The sequence below is a fragment of the Ailuropoda melanoleuca genome, chromosome 14 (assembly GCF_002007445.2).
Source record: "Ailuropoda melanoleuca isolate Jingjing chromosome 14, ASM200744v2, whole genome shotgun sequence".
Classification (NCBI taxonomy): domain Eukaryota; kingdom Metazoa; phylum Chordata; class Mammalia; order Carnivora; family Ursidae; genus Ailuropoda; species Ailuropoda melanoleuca.
In genome coordinates, this window is record NC_048231.1 from 46,650,473 (window position 1) to 46,666,978 (window position 16,506).

The 16,506-nt window shown below is 38.2% G+C and overlaps 1 protein-coding gene across 2 annotated transcripts in view; it reads right to left on the reverse strand.

Annotated features, from left to right (window-relative positions):
* The window catches only part of CEP192 (centrosomal protein 192), a 135,178-nt gene that overhangs the window by 89,906 nt on the left and 28,766 nt on the right, over nucleotides 1-16,506 (reverse strand). For both annotated transcript variants that reach the window (XM_011229453.3, XM_019803391.2), the window contains exons 8-10: nucleotides 6,994-7,139; nucleotides 5,731-5,869; nucleotides 4,998-5,131 (exon numbers count right to left, since the gene is read on the reverse strand). In XM_011229453.3, coding sequence (XP_011227755.1) covers nucleotides 4,998-5,131; nucleotides 5,731-5,869; nucleotides 6,994-7,139 — 419 coding nt within the window. The remainder of the gene's footprint in view (nucleotides 1-4,997; nucleotides 5,132-5,730; nucleotides 5,870-6,993; nucleotides 7,140-16,506) is intronic.

Below are 16,506 nucleotides of genomic sequence, written 5' to 3' on the forward strand. Positions count from 1 at the left end.
AAAAAAAAAAAGTAAAACCTAGCTACATGCTCTATTTATTAGAAACCCTGTAAACAAAGGATAAAGACAAACATAAATGGGATGGAAAAGAAGATACCAAGTATACACAAGATATAGAAAAGGCAAGGGTATCAATACTGACATACAAAGGTGAATTTAAGGTTAGAAGCACTGAACAGGATAAAAAAAGGGCAGTATTACTAATAAGGTACTATTCTTAGTGAGGTTATAAATCTATACTCTTATATGTAGTAAACACAGCAGAGAAATACATAAAGAAAAAAATTGGAGGTGTAAAAATAATTTGGTAAAAATTCAATTAAAATTGGAGACTTTGACTTATCTTTTCTGGAATTGATACATCTAGTACAAAAAAATCCAAGTGATCATATGGGGTGCCTGGGTGGCTCAGTTGGTTAAGTGGTCAACTCTTGGTTTTAGCTCAGGTCATGGTCTCGGGGTGGTGGGATCAAGCCCCGCAACCGGCTCCATGCTCAGCAGGGAGTCTGCTTCAGGATTCTTTCTCTCCCTTTGCCCCTCCCCCTGCATGCACGCACGTACACTCTCTCTCTCTCTCTAAAATAAATAATCTTAAAAATAAAAGTGATCATAGAGAAACTGAATAATGTAAATAGCCTAATAGCTTCTTAAAACTAAACATTCCTCAAAAAAGCACATTTAGCTTTCATTTTTCTTATGTCCATGAAACACATATAAATATGCACTTTTACCCAAAACATTTAGAAGGGTGAGATTGTTCAGACCAAACTTTATAAGCCTATAAAGTTAGAAATAAAAAATAAAGTAACAAGCAATATCAGAAAAGATGGCAGAGGAGAAAACACCAGGAATCTGTCTTTCCACCTAGACAAGCACTATACTGTACTTGCAAAAATGTCTGCAGTAACTATTTTGGAACTCTAGAATCTATTTGAACAGTTACAGCTACCAGAGAAAGCTTACCTGGTAAACTGCAAATAATGTCAGTCACTCAGGCTTCAGAATGATCATGGCTACCCACCCTGAACCCCAAGGCAGACAACTGTGTGGAGGACAACTCTGTTTTTAGTATGGTTTGCTGGAGCCAGAGAACCAATAAGGATTTTGTCTCCAATTACCAGGTTTCTGTCTTCTGATTGCAGACTGGTGCTTGTGACTGCACAGCTGCAGGCACAGAAGCTGGTCACCAGTGATTCAACCCCAAACAGCTAAAATGAACACCACCATATTGAAAGGAGTCACACCTATTTCTTTAAATATTCAAAAACAACCATGTATAGAGAAAATTAAGAGAGCTGCTGTATGTGCCCAGGAAAAAAAACAGGCTCAGAAAGGACCTGTAAAACTTTAACTTTCACCATATGCTCATCCCTGCACAGACATACTCCAAAAATTAAACAAAGAGCAAACCCTAGAGGAAAGGGAGAATGTGATTTCCAAAGTTATCACATAAGATTCAAATGTCAAGTTTGCAACAAAAAAAATCACAAGGCCTACAAAGAAACAAGAAATTGTGATCCGTTCAAAGGAAAAAAATAACAGAGAACATACATGAGGAAACTTGTGTATCAGACTTACTAGACAAAGACTTTAAAAACAACGGTTTTAAAGAAGCTCAAAGAGCTAAAGGAAGATGTGGACAAGCAAGAAAATGATCAATGCACAATATGCATAACAAGAAAGAGATCATTTTTAAAAACAGCCAAACAGAAATTCTGGAACTGAGAGGTACAACAACTGAAGTGAAAAATTCACTAGAGGGGTTTGAAAACAGATGTGCACAAGCAGGATAAAGATACAGCAAATCTGAAGACAGGACAATTGAAATTAAAAAGCTTCAGAAAAAATGAACAGAGTCTAAGGAACTTGTGGAATATCATCAACACTTGAGGACCAACAACACTTTCTGCAAAACACAGGAGAGAGAGGAAAAAGGGAACAAAATTATGGCTATAAGAAGCAATGCAAGCAATCCACAGGACAGTATTTCTAGTAATACGAATGTATTCCTCTTATGATTCCCTTAATAATTTTCTTTAACTTACTTTATTGTACAAATATAGTATGTAACATATATAATATACAAAATATTTGTTCATCACTCCTTATGTTATCAATAAGGCTTCCAGTCAAGAGTAGGCTATTAGTGGTTAAATTTTGGGAACTCAGAAGTAGTAGCTTCCATGTCTGAGCTCCTTAGATGTCATTAAGGAAAATGGGTGGCTAACCTCACCAAAAAGAGGACAGAATATTGTCACCTCATGGTAACACAAAACATATGACCATATGATATGGGAAAAATAAGACACCTCATGAAATAATGTAACATACTTTATGACTAACCCACAGATAGGAATTTCCCCCCATCTAAGCTACAAAGCTTTAATGGAAGTGCTCATTCCACACTGCCTAGAACCTCAGCAGCCAGAGGCCACTCTCACCATCTCTCCACACGCGATGCCCTCCTTCAACTACAGCTGAAGGCTTCAGGCCTTTGCATTCACAGGGCCTTAATGCTCCTTTAGAACCTGGCTATCTTATGATTAAATCCTTTTTTAGAAGATGGATGGGAAATGAATCATCAGAAACTGTTTTTACTTAGAAAGACTCAAAAAACCTTTAGAATGTAACTCAATCAGAATTTGGGGTTGGGGCGCCTGGGTGGCACAGCAGTCAAGCGTCTGCCTTCGGCTCAGGGCGTGATCCCGGCGTTATGGGATCGAGCCCCATCAGGCTCCTCTGCTATGAGCCTGCTTCTTCCTCTCCCACTCCCCCTGCTTGTGTTCCCTCTCTCGCCTGGCTGTCTCTATCACTGTCAAATAAATAAATAAAATCTTAAAAAAAAAAAAAAAAGAATTTGGGGACTTCCTTCAATAAGTATGATGAGATTCAACAACCAGGATCCTGTCTTATTTTATCGTTATCCAAGTATTTCTTTTATTTTCCTACTATGTTTCATGAAGGAAGATTTATCCTTCTATGACCTACAATACCAAGCACCATACCTAACATGAAGATGTAACCAATGACTCTTTTTGTTAAAATGGCCTGACCAAGATGCCAAGCAATTTGTGAGTATTCAACATTAAAACTATTGTTTTTTAAAAACAAATAATTGCTAATTAGAAAAATAATCATTATAACGGGGCACCTGGGTGGCAGAGCGGTTAAGCGTCTGCCTTCGGCCCAGGGCGTGATCCCGGCGTTATGGGATCGAGCCCCACGTCAGACTCCTCTGCTATGAGCCTGCTTCTTCCTCTCCCACTCCCCCTGCTTGTGTTCCCTCTCTCGCTGGCTGTCTCTATCTCTGTCTTATAAATAAAATAAAAAATCTTTAAAAAAAAAAAAAAAAAGAAAAATAATCATTATAACAGAACAAAGTCCTTGGCCTAAAATTAAATGGCCATGGAGAGAGAGATTTATAAAATTTATCAATACCACATTTCAACAAAATCAAGATTAATAGATGCTGTCTCCCTTTTCTCATTGGCTACCTCTAATCAGCTGAGGGCTGGATTATTAACTAGATATATTAGAATTATAACTCCATACTGTCAGATGACTATACATATGACCAAGCAGCCATAGCAGCGTCTTAGAAGGAAAAACCCATAGACTCTGAACACTTGTTCTGGTTACCTGAGGCAAGGACTCTACCGTATTTGCACATAACTGGTTCTTTGGATGAGTAAGAAATTCTTGAAGCTGCTGACTAGGCAACTTCTGGATAAGTAAAATATTCCTATATATAAGAAAGTATTATACTGTAGATTACAATCATTGTAATAAGAACTCAGAAAAATAAATGTAGTCTAGAGTTACTGAAAAGTAACCAAGGACTTCATGAAAGATTGGAAAGATGACCATAATCTGGATTAGGGAAGAAAGGGAGAAAACAAAATAGGAACAGGAATTTGTAGAAGAAACATACAAGAGAAAAAGAGTAATATGGGGCCAGATTATAAAGTATTTTAAAGATTATTAATTTGAAACATGGAGGCATAGAAAATATTTATATGTATTATATACATTAAAAGCCATTATAACAAGATTAACCTGGTGCTGACAAATATAATGGAATGGCACAATAAATCAGACATGAGGCACTAAGCATCTTCAACTTGAGTAGTGGTAAAGGAAATAAACAGGCAACAATAACCCTAAGACACAATCCTGAGAACATACTGAGAGAAATTAGGTTTTCTGAGCTTCACTGCCTTTAAAATGACAATCCCATCATCACTTAATGCCTTAATCACTCAAAGGATTACCATAACGATAAGTAACTGTCTCTATATATACTAACACATATTCCCTCTAAATTAAAAATCATCATACAATCCTGAGGCATACATTACTTTTACAAAGGGGACAAAGAATTGGTAAGAGTCAGAAATGACTACCAAGATTCAAGTGTAGGAGTAATGGGTTGCTATTAACAAACAGAAAACAATAAATGGAAAACAAACATGCTTGAGCAGGGTTAAAGATGAACAGTTTGCTTTTTTATTTAATGTTTTGCTTCCAAACTGAAAAACTTTTCAAATGAATGATCTAACTGCAAGTCAAAAATATTTAAATTTAAGAAAATGTATATATTAGGGGCACCTGGGTGGCACAGCGGTTAAGCATCTGCCTTCGGCTCAGGGCGTTATGTGATCGAGCCCCACATCAGGCTCCTCTGCTATGAGCCTGCTTCTTCCTCTCCCACTCCCCCTGCTTGTGTTCCCTCTCTCACTGGCTGTCTCTATCTCTGTCAAATAAATAAATAAAATCTTTAAAAAAAAATGTATATAATTATATATTTAATATAATCTTAGTGATTTCAAAGATACATACCAACACACACATAAAACATTATCAGCAGGGAAATTTTAAAATATTTTTTCTATATTTTCCAGAAATCAACAGTTGTTACTTTGAAAAAAAACTGATACCATTCAAAAGGCTTTTTATCCTTTTCATAGAAAATTTGAAGAAAATGCATATAAACTTACTCTGCCATGATGCGGGACAATACCCGTTAAACTGTCTGCCCTTTCTTTCTCTTGTTCAATTCTCTGAGTACTAGAAGAAAATGATAATACACCGTCTACATGCCTTCTACTATCTCCAGTATCTATAAAATTACCTGAAATACAAGAAAAAAAATTAAGAGAGCAATGTCAAAGTCTCAGTAATCTAATAACTGCTTCTTGTTATTCAAATTATTTTATGTAAACCTGGTAATTAACAATCGTATGACAAATACAGCAATTTGCATACAAGAAAAAGTAACCATCAGTAAGAGACAACAGGAAATGTGACAAACTGAGACCACACAGAGAATTCATTTTTAATTCTCAAATGTCTGAATAAAACACACGCATTTGTAATAAGCAATGCAAGCAATACACACTACAGTATTTCTAATAATACTAATGTATTCTTTTGAAAAGTTTTAGACTGTAAAAATTTGAAGGAATTCAACAGTTAATACAGGATACGTTATACCAAAGAAATGAATTATTTGGAAAAAAGGCAAAGTCAAACAGAATTTAAGAACAATGGTATTAAGGAGGGCACGTGTTGTAATGAGCACTGGGTGTTATTACGCAACTAACGAATCACTGAACACTACATCAAAAACTAATGATGTACCGTATGATGGCCAATTTAACATAATAAAAAAATGTAAAATAAAACTTTTTTTAAAAAATAAGAACAATGGAGTCATATTTCAATACTTACTGGTCCCAGGCAGACAAACAACATTGCCTACTCCAGACTCTTTGTGGGTTGTTTCAGAATTTCCTGAAGAGTGCGAGCCATGGGAAATCAGAGAGCTGTTATTTTCTGATTGAGATTTATAGCTACCGTTTTCATTTGCCTGTTGAAAAAATATCTTAGCTGTATTAATTTTTTAAATTAAAACCAAACATTTTTAGGGGAAAAACATGAGAAGCAGAGAATGACTTCTTGACAGAAGGATGCCAGGTTATTAATGTACAAGGAAATGGAAATATCACCATTATAATCACCACAGGAATAATTGTTTCTAGGAGGCCTCGGCAATGATACTAAATCCAGTTTGTGAAAGGTTCTTGGGGAATAGAAAGTTCACCTGGCTTCAGTGCATCATTCCCCAGATTACTTATTGATAACAAAGGAGAAAAGAAAGGCACCTACACAAGGAGACATCTAGCCAACATCACATTAACCAAGTTTATCAAACACAACATCACGTGTTGTGGGACCAACAGACTTCTCTGTCTCCCGATGTGATACATGGAGAAGCAACATCATTCTTATGTTTAATCTTAACCTGTTCATGATAAACATGCTTACTTTGAATTCTTGCCAAAATCTTTAATCAGAAGGGGAAAAAAGCAATCAGATATAACTAGCTTATGGGTCATTTTACAAAAACTTTAATGACATGGAAGAACTACTCCAAAGTGAAATACTAAAGAGATATGACAACCAGAAGCAACTGTAATCCTCGATTAAATCCTAGATCAAAAACAATAAAAGTAAAGGGCATTTTGGAGACAACTGGGTAAATGTGAATATGGACTATATATTCATTTACATTACTGTATCAAAGTTAGATAACAGAATTGAGATTATGCAGGAAAATATCTTTATTCACAGGAGAAAATATCAAAGTATTAGGGTGGCATGTCAAAATAACTGCAAATTCCTCTTAAATGATACAGGAAAAAAGTATTCACGGAGGGACAAAGAAAACATAAAGATGGCCAAATGTTAACAAGTGGTTAATTTGGATGAGGGGCATACACATGTTCACTGTGACATTCTTCAATTTTTCTGCAGAGAAAGGAAAAGTAAGAAGCAGCAAGAAAGGATGGGTAAGGTATTTCTCAACACTTTCCATCTGGAAAAATAGAGACCAAAGAAAGCCAAAAGCTTATGTTTTATGGCAGTATCTAATGAGAACAGTAATAGTTTTCTAAAGTCAAATTTCTGAAAAAACGTAAGATTGGAACATACCTGACACAGATCACTTGTAGGTAATTTAAAATCTTTTTCTGGATGTTCCTGTTCTAGGTCTTCATATATCATTCCTGGAATAGCCAGTTGCTCAAAGTAAGCCTCCAAATGTTCATCATAAAACTCTTCATCATCAATATCATCATCTATTGGTAAAATGGGGGGAAAAAAAGGAAACATTTTAAAGTACTGACTGAACTATAAATAATATTTAATCAAAAAGGCTGATAAAGACTTCTGAGGAAGAAGGCAGAGTAGGAGGTCCCTAAGCTCACCTCATTATACAGATACAACTAGATAACACCCACATAAAGTGTGAATAACCCAGAAAGGGATCCAAAGACTGACAGAACAAACACTCCACAGTTAACTGTAAAGAAGAGGCCACATCAAAGAGGATAGGAAGGGCAGAGACATGGTCAGGAACTAAATGAACCCATGGGATAGTCTTCAAAAGGGAGGATTCCAAGGGTGCAGAGAGGGGAGAGAAACAAACCCTCACACCAGGTACCCTACGTACAGGGGAAGAACAACCCGCCATGACATCTGGCTTTGAAAACCACAGGGCCAAATTTCACAGGTTCTTTCAATCGACTGGGGCATACCACCTGGAACTTTAAAAATCAGTGGGCTTGACTCCGGCAGAGCCGAGAGGGCAAGAGGAAACTGAGTCCCTGCCTTTAAAAAGACAGCACAACAAATAGCCCTGCTGAGATACAACATAGAAGCAACAGTCTGAAAACCACCTAGGGTATGCAAGAGGGAGTTTGTTGACTAATTTCGGTGCACATGCTGGAGGAGCAGGGATCTTTGGGAGACTTTAGGAACAAAGGAGCTGGTAGGCACCATTTCCCTTCCCTACTCCCCAGCCTAGATACACAAACACCTGTGGGGAACAGTGGGGCAAAGACACTAGGAAACTTGCTAACAGTGCACCATGCCCCACGTTCTCCTGCAGACACACCCCTTCCAATACATTCTTGGCCAGAGCCCATCCAAAGTAGTGCCACAAGCCTGGCAGTATGCAAGCAGCCCTGACAAGGGCCAGCACCACTCCCAAGTGACTTCTGCCCCAGGGAGAGAGAAAGACAACCACACACATATCAAGACTGTGGTCCCAGCAGTAGGCTGAAGAGAGCTAATCTGACTGCAGACCCCACCAACCAATGAATGCTTCTCAGGGGACAACATAGGGAAAGCACCTTGCAGTTTGGTGCTACCACAGCTCTGGCAAACACCTGGTCTGACTCAACTCAAGCCCAAGGCAGCCTCAGACTGCCCCATTACAACACAGGGACCAAACCCTGACCATAACAAAAAGAAACTCTGCAGATGACTGCACTGAAGGCAAAAGTGGCTCAGCCACAACATCAGGGCACATGCAATACACACAGGAGACACCCCATAAGCACCAGATTCTGGTAAACTGGAAACTGCACTGGAGGGCACTACAGGACCTCTTCTTTGTAAGGCAGCTACTTGCAACAGCAGGAGATGTAGCTGACTGTCGAACCACATAGAAACAGACACAGAGAGTTAGACAAAATAAAGACAGAGGAGTATGTCCCAAATGAAAGAACTGGACAAAAATCAAAGCAACAGACCTCAGATAAATAAAATTCCTATAGAGAATTTAAAGTAATGGTCATAAAGATATGCACTGACTAGAGAAAAGAGTAGAGGACATCAATGAAACCCTTAACAAGGAAATAGAAAACAAAAAAGAACCAATCAAAGTTGAACAATTTAATAACTAAAATTTAAAATACACAGAATAAATAGATGGACTAAGTAGACTGGATAAAACAGAGATATGGATGAGCAACCTGGAAGACAGAATAATGGGAAAAAATCAAGCTGAACATAAGAGAGACTAAAATAATAACAAAAAAGAGAAAATAGACTTAGGGAACACCATCAAATTTATTACATTCACATTATAGGGATCCCAGAAGGAGAAAAGCAAGAGAAGGGGGCAGAATATTTATTTGAAGACACAATAGCTGCAAACATCCTGAATCCGGGGAAGGAAACAGAAATCCAGAACCAGAAGACACAGAGAGCCCCCCCAAAAACCAACCCCAGGAGGTCCACCAAGACATAGCAATTAAAATGGCAAAAAACAGAGATAAAGAAAGAATTCTAAAAGCAGTAAGAGTTGAGGAGCCTGGTTGGCTCAGTCAGTTAAGTATCCGACTCTTTTTTTTTTTTTTTAAAGATTTTATTTATTTATGTGACAGAGAGACAGCCAGTGAGAGAGGGAACACAGCAGGGGAGAGGGAAAGGAAGAAGCAGGCTCCCAGCCGAGGAGCCCGATGTGGGACTCGATCCCAGAACACTGGGATCATGCCCTGAGCCGAAGGCAGACACTTAATGACTGCGCTACCCAGGCGCCCCAAGTATCCGAATCTTGATCTCAGCCCAGGTCTTGATCTCAGGGTTGTGAGTTGAAGCCCCACATTGGGCTCCATGCCTTAAATAGATAAAAATAAATAAGAGCAGCAAGAAAACAGTTACACGCAAGGGAATCACCATAAAGCTATCAGCAGATTTTTCAGCAGAATTTTGCAAGCCAGAGGGACTGGCATGATATATTCAATGGGCTGAAAGAAAAAAACATGCAGCCAAGAATACTCTATCCAGCAAGGCTATCATTCAGAATAAAGAGAAAGATAAAGAGTTTCCCAGACAAACAAAACTTAAAAGGACATCAAGACCACTAAACCATCCCTAAAAGAAATGTTAAAAGGGAGTTCTTTAACTGGAAAGACCATAAATAGGAGTGTGGAAAGTAAAAAGCACAAAGCAGTAAAAATAAGTATATCTAGAAGAATTAGTCAAGGGATTCACAAAATAAAAGGATGTAAAGCATGAAACATACCTAAAACATACACATATACCTAAAACGTGGAGGGGAGAGAAGTAAAGAACGGGTTGAAACTTAAGCGACCATCAAATTAATAGACTGCTATAAGCAGAAGATGTTATATACAAACCTAATGATCACCACAAATCAAAACTCAGTAATAGATAAAGAAATAATATAAAGAAAGGAATCCAGTACATCACTAAAGAATGCCACCCAATCCTGAGAGAAGAGAGCAAGAAAGAGAAAAACTACATAAACAGACACAAAACAAGTAACAAAATGGCAGTAAGTACATACTTATCAATAATTACTTTGAATATAAATGGACTAAACACTCCAATCAAAAGATACATGGTGACAGAGCGGATGAAAAAGCAAGACCCATCTATAAGCCTAAAAAGAGACTCATTTCAGACCTAAAGAAACATGCAGATTGAAATTGAAGGGAAGAAGCATTTATCACGCAAAAGGAAGTGAAAAGAGAGCCAGTAGTAATACTTGCATCAGACAAAACAGGCTATAAAACAAAGAAGATAACAAGAGACGAAGAAGGACATTATATAAACGTAAAGGGGACAATCCAACAAGATATAACAATTATAAATATATATGCACCCACCATGGAAGCACCCAAATACATTAAGCAACTGATAACAAATACGCAAAATGTAATCAACAGTAACACAGTAACAATAAAGAGCTTTAACACCCCACTTACAGCAATGGATAGATCATCCAAACAGAAAATCAACAAAAAACCAAAGGCTTTGAATGACACACTGGACCAGATGGATCTAATAGATATATTCAGAACATTCCATCCTAGAACAGCAGAATACTTTGCAAGCACACAAGAAATATTCTCCAGAATAGATTACATATTAGACCACAAAACAAGTCTCAGCAAATTCAAAAAGACTGAAGTCATATCATGCATCTTTTCTTACCACAACACTATGAAACTAGAAATGAAACACAAGAAACTATCTGGAAAGAACACAAATACAGGGAAATTAAATAACATGATACTAAGCAATAAATGGGTCAACCAAGAAATCAAAGAGGAAATCAAAAAATACATGAACAAATTAAAATGAAAATACAACAGTCCATGGGGCGCCTGGGTGGCACAGCGGTTGAGCATCTGCCTTCAGTTCAGGGCATGATCCCAGCGTTCTGGGATCGAGCCCCACATCAGGATCCTCCGCTATGAGCCTGCTTCTTCCTCTCCCACTCCCCCTGCTTGTTCCCTCTCTCGCTGGCTGTCTCTATCTCTGTCAAATAAATAAATAAAATCTTCAAAAAAAAAAAAAAAGAAAAAAGAAAATACAACAGTCCAAAATCTTTGGGATGCAGCAAAAGCTGTCCTAAAAGGAAAGTTTATAACAGTACAGACCTATCTCAAGAAGCCAAGGGAAATCTCAAATAAACAATCTAACCTTACAAAAAAAAGGAGCTAGAAAAAGAAGAACAAACAAAACCCCCAACCAGTAGATGGAAGAAAATAATAAAGATTAGAGTAGAAATAAATGAAATAGAAACTAAAAAAACAATAGAACAGATCAATGAAACCAGAAGCTGGTTCTCTGAAAAAATCAACAAAATTGATAGATTTTTTTTTAAAGATTTTATTTATTTATTCAACAGAGATAGAGACAGCCAGCGAGAGAGGGAACCACAAGCAGGGGGAGTGGGAGAGGAAGAAGCAGGCTCATAGCAGAGGAGCCTGATGTGGGGCTTGATTCCCAGTTTGTTGGCATATAATTTTTCATAATACTCTCTAATGAGTACTACTAAAAATCTATCAAGTGATTTACTGCTTCTCCCTGAGGGTGCACTGAGGAGTGGGGGGAACAAACTTTTGGTTCAGGCTATAGACTGGGAAGCAGTCATGTTCATTCTCATCCTCTAAAACTGTTTGGAAAGCTGTTAGGGACCAAATGCCACACAGAGCAATCCGGAACAGCCTGGCCCCCTGGCAAGGGTGGTGTAATTCCACCCGGAGCAAACACACCTAAGACACAACAGGCCCCTCCCCCAGAAGACCAGCAAGAACATTCTGCTAAGGCCAAGTTTACCAATCAGACAGAATGGCAAAATTCCAGGGCTAGGGGAAAATATAGAATTCGTTGTTGTTTTCCCCTCAGGATTCTTTAGTCTTTCAATTTTTTTTCTCTTTCCTTTTCAATCAATTTCTTATCAACTCTTTTTTAAGTCTTTTTAAATTTTCATTCTTACACTTACATTCTATCATTTCTTTGTATTTAATTTTATTTCTGTATATATAAAAGATTTCATTCTTTACGTTTTTGGGATGCAGTTTCTTCTAACAAACAGAACAAAACACACAGAATCCAGCATATTGCTCTGTTCTATTCACCTGACTATATTCTCTCTTTTTTTAATTATTTATTTTTTTTCCGATTTCAGGTCTCTTCTGATTTGTTTAGTGGACATTTTTCTGGGATTGCTGTTGCCATTCAGTATTCTGTTCACTTGTTCATCTATTCTCTGGAAAAAATGACAAGGGATACCTGGATGGCTCAGTCCGTTAAACACCTGCCTTTGGCTCGGGTCATGATCCCAGGGTCCTGGGATCAAGCCGCACCTTGGGCTCCCTGCTCTGCGGGGAGCCTGCTTCTCCCTCTCCCTCTACCTGCTGCTCACCCTGCTTGTGCTCTCTCTATCTGTCACTGACAAATAAGTAAAATAAGTAAAAAAAAAAAAATCCATCTTTAAAAAAAAGAAAGAAAGAAAGAACAACAAGACGGAAAAACTCACCTCAAAAAAGAGAACAAGAGGCAGTGCTGACTGCTAAGGACCTAATCAGTACGGACATAAGTAAGATGTCAGAACTAGAGTGCAGGATATAAAGATACCAGCTAGGCTTGAAAAAAAGCACAGAACACTCTAGAGAATCCCTTTCTGGAGAAACAAACAATAATCTAATCAAGCCCAAATCAAAAAGCTAGTATGAAATACAATAAAAAAGGGAGGCTCCGCCTGCTAGGATAAATGAGACAGAAGAGAGAATTAGCAATATAGAAGACAAAATGATGGAGAATAAAGAAGCTGAGAAAAAGAGAGAGAAACAACTACTGGATCATGAGGGGAGAATTTAAGTGATAAGTGATACCATAAAGCAAAAGAACATTAGAATTGGGATCCCAGAAGAAAAGAAAGAAAGATGGGCAGAAGGTATATTGGAGCAAATAATAGTTGAGAACTTCCCGAATCTGGGGAAGGAAACAGGCATTCAAGTCCAGGAAGCACAGAGAAGCCCCCTCAAAATCAATAAAAATAGGTCAACACCCTGACATCTAATAGTGAAGCTTGCACATTTCACAGATAAAGAGAAAATCCTGAAAGCGGCTCGGGACAATAGGTCCTTAACCTACAAGGGTAGACACATAAGGCTAGCAGCAGACCTATCCACAGAGACCTGCCAGGCCAGAAAGGACCAACATAATATATTCAAGGTGCTAAATGAGAAAAATAGGCAGCCGGCTGTCACTCAGAATGAAAGGGGAGATAAACAGCTTCCAGGACAAACAGAAACTAAAAGAATTAGTGATCACTAAATCAGCCCTGCAAGAAATATAAAATAGGGTATCCTGTAAGCAAAGAGCTAGCCCAAAAGTAACACAGACCAGAAAGGAACAGAGACAATATACACTAACAGTCACCTTATAGACAATACAGTGGCACTAAATTCATATTTTTCAATAGTTACCCTGAATGTAAATGGGCTAAATGCCCCAATCAAAAGTCACAGGGTATCAGACTGGATAAAAAAGAAAGACCCATCAATATGCTGCTTATAAAAGACTCATTTTAGCCCAAATACAACTCCAGATTTAAAGTAAGGGGGTGGAAAACCATTTATCATGCTAATGGACATCAAAAGAAAGCTGGGGTGGCAATCCTTATATCAGAAAATTAGATTTCAGGGGTGCCTGGGTGGCGCAGTCGTTAAGCGTCTGCCTTCGGCTCAGGGCGTGATCCCAGCGTTCTGGGATCGAGCCCCACATCAGGCTCCTCTGCTGGGAGCCTGCTCCTTCCTCTCCCACTCCCCCTGCTTGTGTTCCCTCTCTCACTGGCTGTTTCTCTCTGTCAAATTAATAAATAAAATCTTAAAAAAAAAAAAAGAAAAGAAAATTAGATTTCAAACTAGACTGTAATAAGAGATGAGGAAGGACACTATATCATACTTAAAGGGTCTGTCCAACAAGAAGATCTAACAATTGTAAATATTTATGCCCCTAACATGGGAGCAGCCAATTATATAAGCCAATTAGTAACAAAATCAAAGAAATACATTGACAATAATACACTAATAGTAGGGGACTTTAACACCCCACTCACTACAATGGACAGATCATCTAAGCAAAAGATCACCAAGGAAATAAGGGCTTTAAATGACACACCAGACCAGTTGGACTTCACAGATATATTCAAAACATTCCCATCCCAAAGGAACAGAATACACGTTCTTCTTGAGTGCACATGGAACATTTTCCAGAATAGATCACACACTGGGTCAAAAATCAGGTCTCAACCAGTACTAAAAGAATGGGATCAATCCCTGCATATTTTCAGATCACAATGCTTTGAAACTGGAACTCAATCACAAGAGGAAATTTGCAAAGAAGTCAAATACATGGAGGTTAAAGAGCATACTACTAAAGAATGAGTGGGTCAACCAGAAAATTAAGGAAGAACTTAAAAAATACATGGAAGCAAATGAAAATGAAAACACAACTGTTCAAAACTTTGGGATGCAGCAAAGGTGGTCCTAAGAGGGAAGTATATAGCAATACAAGCCTTTCTCAAGAGACAAGAAAGGTCTCAAATATACAACCTAACCCTACACCTAAAGGAGCTGGAGAAAAAACCGCAAATAAAGCCTAAACCCAGCAGAAGAGAAATAATAAAGATTAGAGCAGAAATCAATGAACTAGAAATCAAAAGAACAGAAGAGATCGATGAAACTAGGAGCTGGTTCTTTGAAAGAATTAATAAGATTGATAAACCCTGGCCAGACTTATCAAAAAGAAAAGAGAAGGACCCAAATAAATAAAATCATGAATGAAAGACGAGAGATCACAACCAACACCAAAGAAATACAAACAATTATAAGAACATATCATGAGCAACTTATATGCCAACAAATGAGGCAGTCAGGAAGAAATGGATGCATTCCTAGAGATGCATAAACTACCAAAACTGAAACTGGAAGAAATAGAAAACCTGAGCAGACCCATAACCAACAAGGAAACTGGAACAGTAATCAAAAATCTCCAAACAAACAAGAGTCCAGGGCCAGATGGACTCCCAGCAGAATTCTATCAAACATTTAAAGAAGAATTAATACCTATTCTTCTGAAGCTGTTTCAAAAAACAGAAATGGAAGGAAAACTTCCAAACTCATTTTATGAGGCCAGCATTACCTTGATCCCAAAACCACACAAAGACCCTACTAAAAAGGAGAATTACAGACCAATATGTCTGATGAATATGGATGCAAATATTCTCACCAAAATACTGGACAATTGGGTCCAACAGTACACTGAAAGGACTATTGATGACAACCAAGTGGGATTTATTCCTGCGCTCCAAAGGTGATTCAACAACTGCAAATCAATCACTGTAATATAACACATTAATAAAAGAAAGGACAAGAACCATATCATCCTCCCAGATGCAGAAAAAAGCATTTGACAAAGTACACCATCCTTTCTTGATTAAAACTCCTCACAGCGTAGGGATAGAGAGAACATGCCTCAATATCATAAAAGCCATATACAAAAAGCCCACAGTGAATAGCATTCTCAATGGGGAAAGACTGAGAGAGAGCTTTGCCCCTACGGTCAGGAACACAGCAGGGATGCCCACTCTCACCACTGTTGTTTAACATAGTACTAGAAGTCCTAGCCTCAGCAATCAGACAACAACAACAACAAAATAAAAGGCATCTGAATCAGCAAAGAAGTCAAACTCACTTTTCACAGACACCATGATACTCTATGTGGAGAAAACAAAAGACTCCACCCCAAAATTGCTAGAACTCATACAGGAATTCAGCAAAGTGGCAGGATATAAATGAATGCACGGAAATCAGTTGCACATCTATACACTGAGACAGAAGAAAGAGAAATTAAGGAGTCGATCCCATTTACGATTGTACCAAAAACCATAAGATACCAGGAATGATCCTAACCAAAGAGGCAAAGGATCTGTACTCAGAAAACTATAGAACACTCATGAAAGAAATTGAGGAAGACAAAGAAATGGAAAAATGTTCCATGCCCATGGATTCGAAGAACAAATATCGTTAAAACGTCTATGCTACCCAGAGCAATCTATACATTCAATGCAATCCCTAACAACATACCATCAACTTTTTTCATAGAGCTTGAACAAATAATCCTAAAATTTGTATGGAGCCAGAAAAGACCCCGAATAGCCAAAGGAATGTTTAAAGAGGGAACCAGGGGTGCCTGGGTGGCTCAGTCGTCAAGCGTCTGCCTTCGGCTCAGGGCGTGATCCCAGCGTTCTGGGATCGAGCCCCACATCAGGCTCCTCCGATGGGAGCCTGCTTCTTCCTCTCCCACTCCCCCACTCCCCCTGCTTGTGTTCCCTCT